Raw genomic sequence first — 15855 nt, forward strand, 5'->3', positions numbered from 1 at the left:
GGGATGCTCAAGTGAAAGCTCAAGGAAGATCAAAGTTGGTGCCAGGGCTCACAATGGAAGTGAGAGCCCTTCAGGTATGTTGGTTCCAGGCCACGTAGGACTTTGCAGGTTGTAAATCAACATACGGAATTTGACCGAGAAGCAAATAGGCAGCCAGTGTAGATGAGATCAAATTAGATTACATGATCACGCCTCTAAGCTCTAATTAGTAAATGGGCAGCTGTGTTGAGTACCAACTGAAACCTCTGGATAAGGACAACACCACACAAAGCACATTGAAATAGTCCAGCCTTGTAGTTCTGGATACATGGATCAGCACGACCAGCTCAGCAGAATCTAGTTAGGGAGGCAATTTCTGCACTAAACGTCGTTGAAAGAACGCCCTTCATATAACTGCATTAAGCTGACCTTCCAACTGTGGTGAAGAGTACACAGGGCTGCTACTGCTAATCAAGAGAGAACGGTTGCAGGAAAGGTCATCTGCCTCCTGATTAACTCTGAGAGGAAGAACAAGGAGTTGCTGCAAAGATGGCTGTAGCAGTTCGGGCCTTTAAACCCAAGTAGTGTAAAAAGGGGAAAAAATGTTGAGTTCCTTCGTAAGAAATTGGGATCAGATATTTGGGGGAACGTGGGGGACCTTCCTAATCTCACATTATAGCAGATAATTTTAAATCAGTTTCATTGTCTTCAAAAGCCTCCTTGAGCAAGAAGACTAGGATCAGAACAAAACTCTCAAGCTGTTCACTGAATTTTTCAGATTAAGCACCACCCCGTCTAGAGTGGGCAAAACAATTTCCTCCAAAACCTCTGCCAGTCCAGCCAGCATCACCCCTATCTTGTTTGGATTCATCTTTAGCCTGTTATTCCTAATTTGGGACTGGTTATGATGATTTTACAACATGCAGATAGGGAAACTTTCCCTCTTTGTGGTAATGGATTTGTGCATCATGAATACAAAGGTGATTTCAATACTGGCAACTTTGAAACAGCAGCACTGAGTGCTGCAGGTATTATTTTTTAAGTAAAGGAAACCTGAATTGCAAAGCAATTTTTAAAGTCAATTTTTAAAATTAATTAATTATATAGAATAGCCAGGAGAGCCTAAGATTATGTAGAATAGCCAGGAGATCCTAAGATTGTCTGGAAGACAGAAGTTCTAGCTCTTTAGTGTTATGCACCCCTAGTGGCGAGCTAGACTTGTTTTTAAGGCAAGAGACATTTTAGAAGTGGTTTGTCATTGCATGCCTCTGCATCACAACCCCGGTATTCCTTGGAGGTCGCCCTTCCAAATATTAGCCAAGGCTGACCCTGCTTAGCTTCCGAGATCTGACATGATCAGGCTAGCCTGGGCTACGCAGGTCAAGGCTAATTTTTTTAAATGAAACTGCTGAACTGAGTAAACAAATGCAGCAAAACCCTTCTAGCCGTGATGAGCATCTTATTGCCCAAAGGGAAACAGGATGTCACATTCAGCAAGAATTCAAACATGACAGGAATTACGTTATTACACACATCTATTTCTTCTTTGAAGCATCTATTTGACATTTTCTGCATTAATGGGAATATCTTTCCGCCCAACAGTTGAGCACTGTTTAGAAGTGGTCAAAACAAACAGCAAAAGTCAACACTCGAGAAGTGCTTCCTCATCTAGAGGTTTGTTGATTCTACGCTGCATCAGCTGACATATACAAACCAAACACTAAGAAAGCTATGGATGCTGCAGAAGACACATCGCTGACGCAGATGCTGCAGAAGATGACCCATTTTAAGCACAGCTGACAACCAGCATTAGACACTGATGTATACGGCAAAAATAAACTACAAAACTTACCCTTTGCGACAACTTTCGTTGCAGAAGTGGAGGGTGTTTCAGATTGCCTTGTACTTTCCTTAGGGCTTGTGCTTGATGCTCCTACACTAAGTGTCGTATGGCATTCTTCAAAACCATAGGAGTCCTCTTCCTCCTTCACTTTGATCTTTTTACTTTCTCTCACAAAGGTCTTGAATGGTCTTCTCGGTGTCTGTTCTTTGACTAAAAGAGTACTTGTAAATTCCTGTCCTGAAGAAAAGTCACTTGAAGAATTCAAAATATGGCCTTTGACAATAGCCTTCTTTGTTAAAAGTGCTGGAGGAGAAACCGATGGAGAATCCAAAACTGCCTGGAATAACTGTTGTCTAGGAACAAACACAGAATTGGATCAGTGGCAGATACTGCGCTTCTCCCAGTCTTCTCCTCATTATCATTTGAAAGGGAACATAAAACCAGCAGCAAGACACACCTGTTGTCAGCTAAGGCTGCTATGGTGGGGAATGTGTGGGTTGCTCTCTCTCTCTCCTTCCTCTCATCCCCCTTTCCTTTCGCCTGCGCGCTGTTATCTGTCTGGTGTCCTTGAAGGCTTTACTCAGCTAGCTCCTAGCTTCCCGCTGGGAATATAACTGTTGCTTTTTGCCCGCGTCTTCAGGTACTTGCCTATTGGCTTTAATGCATCAGGGGGTCATATATGAAGGGGGTATATCTGAGATTCAACCCATTTGCCCGCCATTCCTGACACAAGTGTTCATGGTATCCTAAGTACTAGTCCTCAATAAACTGAAACTTCTGAAGGAACGTTGTTGAATATCTTGAATGGGAAGCCTGACATCTGTGCTACGGACAATGGCCCTTCCAAAATATTTCCTAGCTGTTCATATTAGGAGTTGGGGGCACAAAGACGCCTAACAGTGCCATCCTAAGTCAGAGTACTCAGGTGTATTCGATGGGACTTGCCTCCTGGAAAGTGTTACAGGGATTGACTGCTTATAGTGCTCTGACTGCTTATAGTGGGAGAAAAAAGAGAAGAAAGACAACTACTGGAGCCACCCAATTTGGAATCAGAGAACTGGCTAAAATAAACAAACCTGGTGTGTGAACCCATGGTATTAATTGTAATTTTCAGATAATTCCATATTAAATTATTTCACGAAGGCTCCTTGCCATTACACTGTTTTATGAACTATATAAGACAATAACACGAAGAACAATGTAGTGAAAATGAAATGTAAAGAAAATGCAGCACTTTCTAATTTAAGTTTGCAGGACAGAGTTCATATGAGTAATCGTTTTCAGGGTTCTCTTCATGGGACAGAGCCACCAGTTGAAGGGTCAGGTCCTAGCAGTGGTGTCATAATCAGAGTGTCAGACTAGGATCCGGGAAAACCATATATGAATCCCCATTCTGCCATGGGAGCTTGCTAGAGTCACCTTTGGCCAGAAACCTGCTTTCAGCCCAGCCTATCTCACAGGGTTGCTGTTGTGATGATAAAATGGAGAAGGGGGAAATGTTATAAGCCACTTTGAGTCCCCATTGTGGAGGAAAGGAGAGCATAAATGAAGTAAATACATAAACAGAAAGGCTGCACCCTCTTTTTCTACAAAATGACCCCTGCTGACAGGTCAGTTAGTTGAGAACTTTATTAAAAAGATAATTACCTTAGATACATATGCGAACATGTTTTGTTTCAAAGTTTTGTAGTTTTGCACAGTGCCTAATAAATAAACAGAACAAGGACTTACAGGTGTGTGTGTGGGGGGGGTATCTCATTTTCCTCTCCCCCACTACCTTCTATTCCCCTTCCCTGAAAGCCCTCATACTCTCTCCTTCCTTCCTTCTCACCCACCAGCCAACCTACCTTTACCTTTCTCCTATCTTCAGCTTTCCCCCTTCCCTTCACTGGCAGTCTCTACCCAAAAAAACTGCATTCCATTTGTGCAGTGCTAGCTACCAGGTCCAAATGTGCAGCACCGGCCACTGGATCAGGCCCAGTTATGTGCTGCAGACCATTGGGCTGGGCCCAGTTGCATGATGGGGAATGTGTAAGTACTTGCAGAGCACACCTCACTTTCCCCTCAATCCCCCTCCCCATATTATTTCTTCTTTCCGTCTTCCTGGCAACACCCATATCCTCACCTTTCCCTGGTTCCTTCTCTCCTTCCAACCTACCAACCAACCTTATCTGCCTTCATCTTTAGCTATATTTATTTACTTCATTTATACAGTCTTTCTCCCCAATGGAGACCCAAAGCAGCTTATATAATTCTCCTAGCCTCCATTTTACCCCTGCAACAACCCTGTGAGGTAGAGAAGAGTGCTGAGAGTGAGTGACTGACCCAGGCTCACCCATGCATGATAGACTGGGAATTCAAACCTGAGTCTTCTGCATCTTAGTCTGATACTCTTACCACTACACTACACAGGCTTTTGTAAAGTGGCTGCTGTCAAATAGTAGTGAGTTGCCAGGTGGTTGCCACTGTTCCTAGGTAGGTTGTACAAGTCATGTTGTGGTGAGTCATTTGTTGGTTGCTGCCAGCCCTGGCCCCAATGAGTACTTCCTCCAGGGAGATGGGGGGGCTGGGAGGACACAGCAGCCCTGAAAAGAACCTTGCCCTCCCCCTGCCTTTTACTAACAGAAACCAAAGACTGAAGGCTGGCAGTATTGTTGTGGTTACCTAGCAACCACCGCAATGGTCATTGAAGGCATTCATTTTTCAAAAAGTACAGGTGCTGCTTCTATCATTTAGGGGTGTTTTAAACCCCCAATATATTTTTAATGTATTTATTTTAGATTTCAGATTTTTCTGAAAACCTGGGGCTTTTCTCAGGTTTGTAAAAATAGCTATCTTGTCTGTTCCTGGCTCCATTTTTTTATTATTATTATTATTTAGATATATTATGTATCCACTATAAGGTATCCACTGTGGTATCCACTATAAGGGCCTATAATCCTCACAGCTGTTTAAAATATTCCTGTACTCTCATTTATGGGTTGGATACAATGGGGAAGTTCACAGGTGTTGGAAAAGATTTTTCCCTGCTTTCTCCTTCTCAAAGCAGTCTGCCATTTCCCTCAAAAATCTTCTTTAAGGATCAGGAGAGCCTCACAGGTCGAACACACCACAGGGCAGGCACTGCAGCAGTAAGAGGGAATCAAGTAAAAACACCTCATTTTCAGTCTTCTGATCACAGTGGGAAGAGAGAAAAAGAGGCCATTTTACTTGATTCCCCATCACTTCAGCAGTTCCCACCCCACCCTGTGGTGTATTTCCTTGCAAGACTCTCTTGATCCTCAGAGGGGGGTTTCAGGACAAATGGCTGACTGTTCAGGAAAGGGAAAAGTGAGGAAAGGTGCTTTTCACCAACACCTTCCATGACCTCTCCCAGCGGATTCAACCCACTGAGTCCCAAGTAGGCAGAAAGGCAGATTAAAATGTCATTAATAAATGAACGAACAACACTAGTAAACAGCAGTTCAAAAACCAGCTGTTTTTCCTCTTATGCGTCTATGTTTGTGTATCATGTGGAGAATGCCCTTTCTATTAAGTTATGCTTATAATTTTACAGTAAAGACAGTGTCCAGATGATATTGGAAGTATACATAATGTAATCACAATCACTTTTTATTCACTTCCTGAACATCAGGAACTGCCTTGACCTAATAAGCCTGTTGTTTAAAAACAAATGGCAAAGGTTGCAACCAATGTTCCCTCTAAGTGGTGGAGTTTTGTGAGCAAAAATTCGACTTTGTGAGCTACTGGCATTAAAGTTGTGGGGGAGTGATTTGGCTACTGCATAAATTAGTTTGCTCTGGAGCCATCCTTCCTGAGCTAAGACAAAAATGTGTGAGCCGGAGGCTAAAAACCTGTGAGCTAGCTCACACGAACTCAACTTAGGGGGAACACTGGTTGCAACTCCTACAACTGTGCTGTCGTTTTTTAAACTGTAGTATAAGATGCCATGCAAGAAGCTGCAGACACTGAGAAAAAAGGGGGGACTCCTAAAAGGATGTGTGTGCTTGAACGTAAATTGTTAGAACATGGTCAGTTTTAGGCCAAGGGACAGCAACTTCAGCCAAGTAACTTCAAGGCTAGCTCCTGGCCTATACAACCAAAGAGCAACAAGTCAATGGTGTCTCATGTAGATCTGGTGACAAGTGTCACCCATCACAGCAGGGCCAAGAGACTGACACTCCAAAGAATTCCCCCACAAACATTACCCAAGAGACATTTTACACCCAGAATGATGACATCACCATACACTGATGAACAATTGATACAGAACTGGGGCAGCATTAGCTGCGCATCCATCATCCCACCAAGAATACATGTGTTCTCTCTAGCAACATGTACCATGAAGAACCACCAAAAGCATGTCATTTAATACTGAAAGGTAATTTTTAAAAAGTTAATGGATTTTTCGGACCCTCATTGTTTTGCTCCCATATAGCAGCTACACTTAGCTAAGTGGTGACATCTAGTGGCCATATACTGGGTACATGCAACCATATCTCACAGTAAACCCAAAAGGGAAAGCATAAGGAAAAGTCATGGGCATATTTTCAATACTGTCATATTTAGCTCACCATATCACCAGGCAACAAAGCACAACAACATGTCATATGGGGCCAACTTGGAGAAGGTTCAAATGAAAAAAAAAAGAATTTATAGGTTCTCATAACTATTCACTTGTAAGATGCAATGAGGAGGGAAAGCTGCATGGTATAGCCCTACCTCATCAGATCTCAGAAGTTAAGCAGGGTCAGATGGCGGATAGGAGACCACCAAGGGAGGCTCTGCAGAGGAAGGCAATGGCAAACCACCTCTGCTTCCCACTTGATTTGAAAGCCCCTTACTGGAGTTGCCATGAGTAGGTTGCAACTTGATGGCACTTATGTATGTACATAAGATGCAAGGATCAGAGATTAAATCAAAAGGTTCAAGGTTGAAGAAGAAGAAGAAGAGATTGGATTTATACCCTGCCCTTCACTTGGAGTCTCAGAGCGGCTTACAAAATCCTTTCCCTTCCCCTCCCCACAACAGACACCCTGTGAGGTAGGTAGGGCTAAGAGAGCTCTTTCCAGAACTGTCCTTGAGAAAACAGCTCTGACAGAACTATGGCTTGCCCAAGGTCATCCAGCAGCGGCAAGTGGAGGAGTGGGGAATCAAACCCGGTTCTCCCAGATTAGAGTCTGCACACTTAACCACTACACCAAACGTAACCACTACACCAAACACTAAACAACCTTAACCGTACTGTCGGGGGAGGGGGCGTGGATTTTTGTGGACTTCTCAAAAATCCCTTTGTTAGGTCATCTTAGCCAGGGCTCCCAAATCTTAACTGTTTATACTTCTACTTCTATCAAGTTGGCCCTATGAGAGATACTGAGTTTAACCCCATGTTTACTCGAGATTTCTGCCAATTCCTCACTTCTACTGCAGCCCCCCTACTGATCCTGTATGCTGTCCCTGAGGTTTCACTGACCCTAGAAGCAGGATTTTAGCAAGCACAGAAGGATTTTCTGGAAACGGGACAGTGGGAAGGTGTTATTCCACAAGTACCACAGGATCCCACCCAGCATAACTACTGCAGTGCCAAATTTGGGGGGCAAATGTCACTGTTAGTCCTCAGCAACTCCATCTCATAGTAATATGTTTTGGCTACGGCCACATTTAGACACCACAAACGAATCTGTCTTTGTTCATGACGGACATGAACACAGCTTGATACCATGCTCATGCTCTCCCTCCAGGATGCGGAGTGTAAATGAAAGTCTTCCCAGTTTCAGAAGCCTTGAATCGAACTCCACATTGCTGTGGTGTTCAAATGAAAGTACCTGGGCAAAATGGAGTTTGTTTTTTCTTTCCACAAACTTGGATTCTAAATCAGGGCTTAATCCCTATCACAGCTGTGGAAGAAGCAGAGATGTAAAGGGCCTGGGGGGGGGGGGAAGAAACATTGAGGGATTTTTTTGTGTGGGGACCAGGGCCACAAAGAGACTCACTTTGGAGTGCTGCTAAAAATGCAAACTACTGGAAAAGAAGTACTGAACTGAACCACTTCCAAATCACTGAGGGGGAAGGAATATTTCACGGGGGGGGGGTCACTTGTAGAAACACATTCATACTTAACTCATGGCAAATTATATCTACAATAGGCTTCAGTGAAATGGTCTTCAATGACCCATCAAAACTGGCTACTACATAGTATAATGACACTTACTGCCCAACCAGGATTCCATTAAAATAAAATTTCATTCATCCCCACAAACCCAAGAAATTGGAAAGATAGAGAAAATCATTATCATCAACAGTGATGTCCCAAGATGTGTATGTTTCAGTTAATCACCATTAGAAGAAAATCCTAATTTATATTTAAATTCAAAGCTGTAAACATCATAAACCAAAACACTAGCAGCCTCAGAACTGTCCAAGCATATGCAGTTATGACAGGAAAAAAGAGAAAGCTGCAGTTATGACAGGAAAAAAGAGAAAGCTGTTCTTCTTTCACTGAAGTACTTGACTAGAAATCCAAAGATGATCACGGCAGTACAGTAAAAGTCATATTTGCCAGTGAGCAACTGAAACTGAAAGCGTTTATTTTAACCTTAAAGCACAAATCAGCCCCACAGTTCCACCATAATCATCTCTTTATTACTTCATGAAATATATGACCATCTATGTACTTCATCTCAGCCTTGTGTATTTGAATATTATGAAGCCCATTAATCTTAGTGAATATAAGGCAAACTGGAACCATTAATATACACACTTTCACAGCATTCAAAGTTTTCTAAATGTACAACTTCTGCAAAGCAAAACTGCAAAGCATTAAACCTTATCTTGAGTACATAGTCCAAGGAGAATGGGAAAGAAACATGTCAGGGGAGACAATATGCAAGGGCAAGTTAATGGCCAAGACCGGCCGCTGCATAGCTTCATGATGTCAGACACAGAGGGTTGAAGGCAACCCACATGAAGCTACTAGCTTGTATGAATCTGCAGCATTCTCTGTAAACATCATAGAAAGAAGGGCTGGAAAAACCTACAGACGTCTCTCTCTTTTTAGGTTAATACCAACCACACTTTTCTCTCCAACAAAGACCTAAAGCAGCTTCCACCATTCTTACCGCCTCCATTTTACCCTTGCAACCACTACTCTGTGAGGTGGGTTGGGCTGAGAAGGAGTGACTGGCCCAAGGTGGCACAGCAAGCTTCCATGGCAGAGTGGGGATTTAAACTTGGATCACCCACATCCTAGCCCAACATTCTAACCATGCTGGCTGTACAGCAACAGCAACCTGTGAAGATAAATGAATTTACTGACCATAAATTGATGCCTCTGCTCTGCTCCTCCTCCCCCATTTTTGCACAGCTGAGTACACAATGTTAATATAAAAAACACATCCTGAGAAACACAGCTCAAATCACTCCAGATGTCATCAAGCCCAAATTGGACCCTAAAAAAGGAATTCTCCACAATGCAGGCAGTCAACTGATCAACACTTCATATAGCCAAGAATACTACTATGTAGGTGACAGCTTCCCTTTCTATTCTGTGTTGGTATTACCATCCACCTAGGGCTGATTCTTTCACAATACACAATCCAGCATTCCAAATACATGGTGTAAACAAGCCCTGAGACGACAGGCTTTTCTATGCTGTATTCTCTGCACACGAGGTGATCTGAGGACACTGCATTGGGCATTCATTGATTTTGTTCTTTTGGGAAATTGACTGCCCTTCAGGTCACTCAGGAGTAGATTATCCAACTCCTCTGCCTCACAAAATTTATGTTGATACGTTGGGAAAATCAGGAGAAGTTAAGGATTATAGGCCAGTACCAAACTGGGTACACACAGAACAACCTGTTCCTTACAATGTTAGATATTGGGGGGGGGGGGGTCAAATTAAGTTCCTGCAAATAATTTGCACTAAGACAACATGGGCACAAAGCACAAACTAAAATATTCAAGTTGTGGGAATTAAAAAATCACTTATCAAATAAGACTGGCACTTAAGAAGAAAAAAAGAAACACATAGAACCAAACACTGTGTCACCATGACAAAGCCAAGATCCTTTTTTTATTCCTGTACTTTGTTCTAAACATAATCATGTTAGTAAAGCATCATACCCAAAAGAGATTGACCCAGAGGCTAGAAGGAGAGAGAAACTGATTCCATTGTTTCCTTAGGTGACTTATTCCACTGTTGACCCTTCCCTAAAATTTAGTCTATGTTTAATATCAAAAGTCATTCGGCCTGACCAGGAATCCTACCTGGTGGTGGGAAAGTGGGAGCATACGCAACCTAACTTACTATTCGAACAAGTAAACAATTTACCAGAAAGAAGGATTACATAAATTTAACCAAGACACTATTCAGGGCAATACACACGGACACAGCAAGGCCTTCATCAAGCGTTGAGAAATCCTGGTCAACTGACATATGAAGGACCTGTGGAGAGAAACTATCTGTTTACACGCAGAACATCCCAGGTCCAATCCTAGGCATCTCCAGTTAAAGGGATTATGTAACGAGCAATATGAAGATCTCTGCCTGAACCCCTGGTTAGTGGTGGAAAGTGTTGTCAAGTTGCAGCCAATTTGTGGCAACCCACCGAGTTTTCAGGCAAGAGATGAACAGAAGTGGTTTACCATTTCTTTCTTCCACACAGCAACCCTGGACTTCCACGGTGGCCTCCCTTACAAACAGTACCGAGGGCAATCCTGCTTAGTTTCTGAGATCTGACAAAATCGGGCTAGCCTGGGCCATCCAGGTCAGGAAAAGCCCCTGGATAGCCACTGCCAAAGTAAACACTGACTTTGATAGATCAAGTGTCTAATTTCACATAAGGCAGTTTCATAGAATCAGGCCGTCAAATCAAACTTGAACAACAACAACAAAAAACTGGTTCAGGGAAGGAATTTTCCCCTAGTGGACTAAAACCCTACAGCTCTCAATGCCCTGAATCAGTATCAAATCACAGTCCCCAAATAGCAAACAACTGGTAAGATCCAACAAAGGCTCTTTAAGGATTGGTGATTATTTCGAACATCTAGAAGGTGATAGTACAAATAATTGACTTTAAGATGCTACTTAGTATATGTCACACTTTGACCAGTATCTTAAAGTCAAATGGTTTATATCTAGGCTCAAAGACCAACTGTTTTCCTCCCTCTCTTCTTTTCAAATGACTTTCTAGATAATAAATTACTCAAATGGAGGAGAACAGATCTGCTCAGGATCTTAGATCTGCTCAGAATCCTACTCGGGTCTATTCAATGGGGCTTACGCCAAGAAAAGTGTTCTCAGGATTGCACTGCAAGTCTCCCATCTAGGGGGGGAGGTCACTTGAGTCCTGCTGTTTTGATAAACAGAAACACAAAGATTCTGTGTTCAGAGGATTCTGGTAACTGGGAGACCTACGGCACAACTAGACAGCATTTCTGCATCAGATTCAGGGACACTGCTGCCATTGTAAAGCCTAATGCAGGTGATTTAAAAATGCTGCAGTGCAGCAATACCAGGGGCTCTTGTTCGTCCATCCCCATCCCCCCATCCCCGGTGCATTTTCAAAAGCCAAAACAGCCATCATTCACCACAGTGGTTTTGGCACTTGCAAAGTGTGGGATATATATTTTAGTGGAAATAAAGCAGCCTCAGACACATGTGTGTTTAGATTCTAATAAAAAGAACTTTACTAAAAAGAAAAATAGAGAAGGGTTAGTAAAGGTAAAGGTTCCCTTGCTCAAAAGCCAGTCGAATCCGACTCTAGGGTTGCGGTGCTCATCTCCGTTTCAAAACCGAAGAGCCAGCGCTGTCCGAAGACATTTCCGTGGTCATGTGGCCGGCATGACTAAACACCAAGGCGCACGGAACGCTGTTACCTTCCCACCGAAGTGGTACCTATTTATCTACTTGCAATTTCTTGCTTTCGAACTGCTAGGTTGGCAGGAGCTGGAACTAGAGTCAGGAGCTCACCCTGTCTTGCGGCACCCGGGTCTTGAACTGCTGAACTACTGACCTTCCACAGCCTGCAGTTCAGCGTCTTAACCACTTGAGCCACCGCAGCTCCTTAGAGAAGGGTTACATGGGAAGAAAAAAACAAACAACAACAAACTAACTCATCTTTCTAATACCAACCTCATCTTGTCTTCTACTATTGTGGCTCTGTCTATGTGTGAGAAAAAAGGAGAGGAAGTCCCCCCCCCCAAAGCTCCACCCCCTGTGTACGTGCCAAACAGCACCATCTTCCTGGACCATCTTCCAATATATTGATCAGCCAACAGTCAATCCCAAGGTAGCCTCATTAAGAATAATACCTCCCTCTTACAGGTGGAAACAATATACTCAACATTTAATAGGGTCTAAGCTAACTAGCTAATATTAGCATACACAAACAGCAGCTTAACTCTTTAATGACTGAAGAAGTGACAAAACGGCATGGGAGGGACCCGCTGGTCCCACCATGCTGCTAGTTTAAACAAGATCAGGTCCTTGCAGCATTATTTAACTTCCCAAGTTGTGCTCCAAAATAGTGGCATTTCTAGGGCAGCTTTGGGATGCAGTCACATCTAGTTGTGCCCTCAGAGAATATGCGTTCCAAGGTTTGACTCAATTCATCAGAAAGTACACAGAACCTGAGTTCTTACCAAAAACACTAGCAGGGGCAAGCATGACTGACAGATTAATCTCACACAGCATTACTCTTAACCTGATGCCAAAGGGCTCAGACTGGAGGAACTCCACACAGGTTTGCACTGTAAATCTGTCAATCTCAAGTACCTTTTATATCTATAATATGTTAACAGAAACAACAACAAGGGGATTCTTTTTATTTTCTTTCTTTATGGGAGTCTGAATTTCTGACAAAACAAAAGGTCCATTCCACTATTTAAACCAAGGCACTTTGTGCTGAAACATCATCCCCCACATCATCTAAAATCAAGCTGACACTCATCGGCAGTGCTAGCCATCATCAGCAAATAATGGAAAACAGTATTTTTTTAAAAAAAAAACACTTGGGACACAAGTGCAGAGTTGCAACACAATAAGGAAAAGGTGATGGGTGGAACTGTGATTATATGCTAAACTTCATTAAGGGCTGCCTAGTGTTACTTTGGAGAACAGAGACAGGCTTAACAGAGTATTATTTATAACCCATTTCAAAAGATATACAGACACACATGCTCCTGAAATTATCTGAGATTGACAAAACTCTTGCGCATATATGCAGCAATTCCAACATTGTATTTTTCCAAGGGCTTACAGACAAAGCCCCATCTCCTCAAAATACAGCTAGATTCTGTGTCATTAAAAGGAACATGAAAAGCAGCTCACAGTCGTATAGTAAATCTTACTCCAGTGCTCTCACTGTCCAAGAATGAAAAATAACTGCATAGAATAAACAAAGTTCAGTTTCTAAGTACCTTTTCAATTTTTAAGTACCTTTTAAGTGCACCTGTTTCACTGCTAAAGAAGGTGTCCTTTCTTGGATTGACACGCAGCCACTTCATGTTTAGGAAGAGCAGAGAGGTTTTTATGAAATCAAACTATTTCAGAGCAGGCTCCCTCCAATGAAAATGTCTCAGGTAACCTGACTTCAAGACAATAACACGACTTTTGGGTTGTGCTTTGTCTGCATCACAACTATTTAATCATTTCATGATTTACCAGCATTCCCTTCTGCTCCACAATGCTCCTTGAGAAAGCAATGTTTAACCTGTCAGGTTAAAAGTAGCTTTTCACATTTAGCAGTTAACAGCTCTGGAAAGGGGAGGGGAAAGATAACTACTCTGTATGTTAGTATGTGGAGCTGTGCTGTATGTTAGTATGTGGAGCTGTGGTGGCTCAAGTGGTTAAGACGCTGAACTGCAGGCTGTGGAAGGTCAGTAGTTCAGCGGTTCAAGACCCGGGTGCCGCAAGACAGGGTGAGCTCCTGTCTCTAGTTCCAGCTCCTGCCAACCTAGCAGTTCGAAAGCAAGAAATAGCAAGTAGATAAATAGGTACCACTTCGGTGGGAAGGTAACAGCGTTCCGTGCACCTTGGTGTTTAGTCATGCCGGCCACATGACCACGGAAACGTCTTCGGACAGCGCTGGCTCTTCGGCTTTGAAACGGAGATGAGCACCGCAACCCTAGAGTCGGATTCGACTGGCTTTCGAGCAAGGGAACCTTTACCTTTACCTTTATGTTAGTATTCTGTTTTGCTGTGTCGGACCTGTTATTTAGAAGACTGGAGCTAGTGTCTCCTATAGTTGGGGGAAATTATAATTTGTAGGTTTTTACAAAGAAATGCCTTAGATATGAGGGGGTCCAAAGGAATAGCAGAGATAATCATTTTTAATGCCAAAAGATAGAAAGCAGGCCACAACATGTGTGCGGAAACAAACCGGGTTGGATCCAGAGGATGGGATTTCCATCACCAAAATGGGACCTTTTCACTTCCCCCATTTCGTTGCAAGCCTGTGCCCCAAAAATCGTATTGTTATCTATGGTGCTACTGGGTTCAAATCTAGCTGTTCTACTGTAGAGCATCACGGCTACCCTCTGAAACTGCTTTCTTAGTAGAAGTCTACTGTTAGATCTAACCCACTGATGCAAAAAAAATATTAAAAATACAGCCTTTCTTTGGGGTACAATCTATATAAAACATCCACTGTTACATGAGACGAACATTTCAAATGAAAGATTTGTAAAAACAACACAAACCATAAATTACACCCAAGGATAATTAGGTCTCTGGTTTCCTTTGACAATGTGGTTATTTGAAATACAAATTATTGTATTTCTTATAATGGTTTAATATGGGTTTAATTTTTTTCTAAGGCAGTCCCCAGAAGAAGGAATGTATAGCCTCATGCCAATTGCAACTTCTAGATACTTTATGAATCAATAAATGTTATAGCCTTGCATACATTTTTAAAGAACAATTTGTTCTGAACAGAAAGGTCAAAAGTTTAATAAAAGCACCAAGGCACAGGACTGTGAGTCATCCGGTAAAGAAATTATATTTGGGGAGCAAAAGGCAAAGCCAGTCAATAGTAACACATTCAATTGTACAACTGGCAGGAAACGTCTGATTACTATCAGCTTCTTGTTAATAAAGCAATTCCTGCTCTAATCCTACAATGGGTTTAGCAGCCATTCTGTTGCAGAATGCACACGCGCAGAAAGGTTTTTTGTTTTTTAACTCTCTTAATAAGCACTTCTCAACAGGCAGCTTGCAAGTTACCCTATGTTAACTGAACAAAGTTTGAATTCAGTGGCACCTTTTAGACCAACAAAGTTTAATTCTGAGTATAAGCTTTCCTGTGCATGCACACTCCTTCAGATACATTGAAACAGTTTTCCTCAAGCCTTACATATAGGTGGAGGGGTCAGTTGCCAGGAAGGGTTAGTTAAGAGTCCTGGCAACTAACCCCCCGACCTATACGTAAGGCTTGAGGAAATCTCCCCTGAACACTCAAACAACAATCCCAGTATTCCCTTGCCTTAGAGCAGGTGTGTCCAACAGGTAGCTCAGGAGCTACTAATAGCTCACCAGCTGCTGAAGAGTAGCTTGCACATTAAAGTTTATCATATTGAATTTGTGTATATGATAACGTTGATTTGACACTATTTTTATTTGTAACGCTGCGTTATGTTATAGTTGAAAATTTAATAAAAATTATTAAAATAGAGTAGCTTGCACAGCCCACAGAAGACCCAGGTAAAGATAACAAAAGATAATTTTCTCAAAAGACTCAAAGATCTAGGAAGGCTCTGTGAAATGGCCTTCAGTGTCTCCCTGTGCAAAAAGAAATGCAACCAGTCCTGCCTTTAGCTGGCAGGGAGCAAATTTTATATCTCTCCTATATTATAAAAGGGTTTTGGGTGCCAGAATTCTAAAATGCACTCCTTTAGTGTTAGGCCGAAAAAACTGCCACTCGGAAGACACTGGCTGGGTTCATTGGCTGCTTTGTGCAGTCCCGCCCAGCGTTCCAAGGTCATTTACATATGGAAGCTGATTGGACTACATTCCACACCTCAAACTCACCCCC

At 42.5% G+C, this 15855-nt stretch overlaps 1 protein-coding gene across 1 annotated transcript in view; it reads right to left on the reverse strand.

Moving 5' to 3' along the window:
• The window catches only part of RAD18 (RAD18, E3 ubiquitin protein ligase), a 176060-nt gene that overhangs the window by 134247 nt on the left and 25958 nt on the right, over positions 1-15855 (reverse strand). The window contains exon 5 of the mRNA XM_015415566.1: positions 1832-2175. Coding sequence (XP_015271052.1) covers positions 1832-2175 — 344 coding nt within the window. The remainder of the gene's footprint in view (positions 1-1831; positions 2176-15855) is intronic.

This window comes from Gekko japonicus, unplaced genomic scaffold, assembly GCF_001447785.1.
Source record: "Gekko japonicus isolate JY-2015 unplaced genomic scaffold, Gekko_japonicus_V1.1 scaffold2100, whole genome shotgun sequence".
NCBI lineage: Eukaryota > Metazoa > Chordata > Lepidosauria > Squamata > Gekkonidae > Gekko > Gekko japonicus.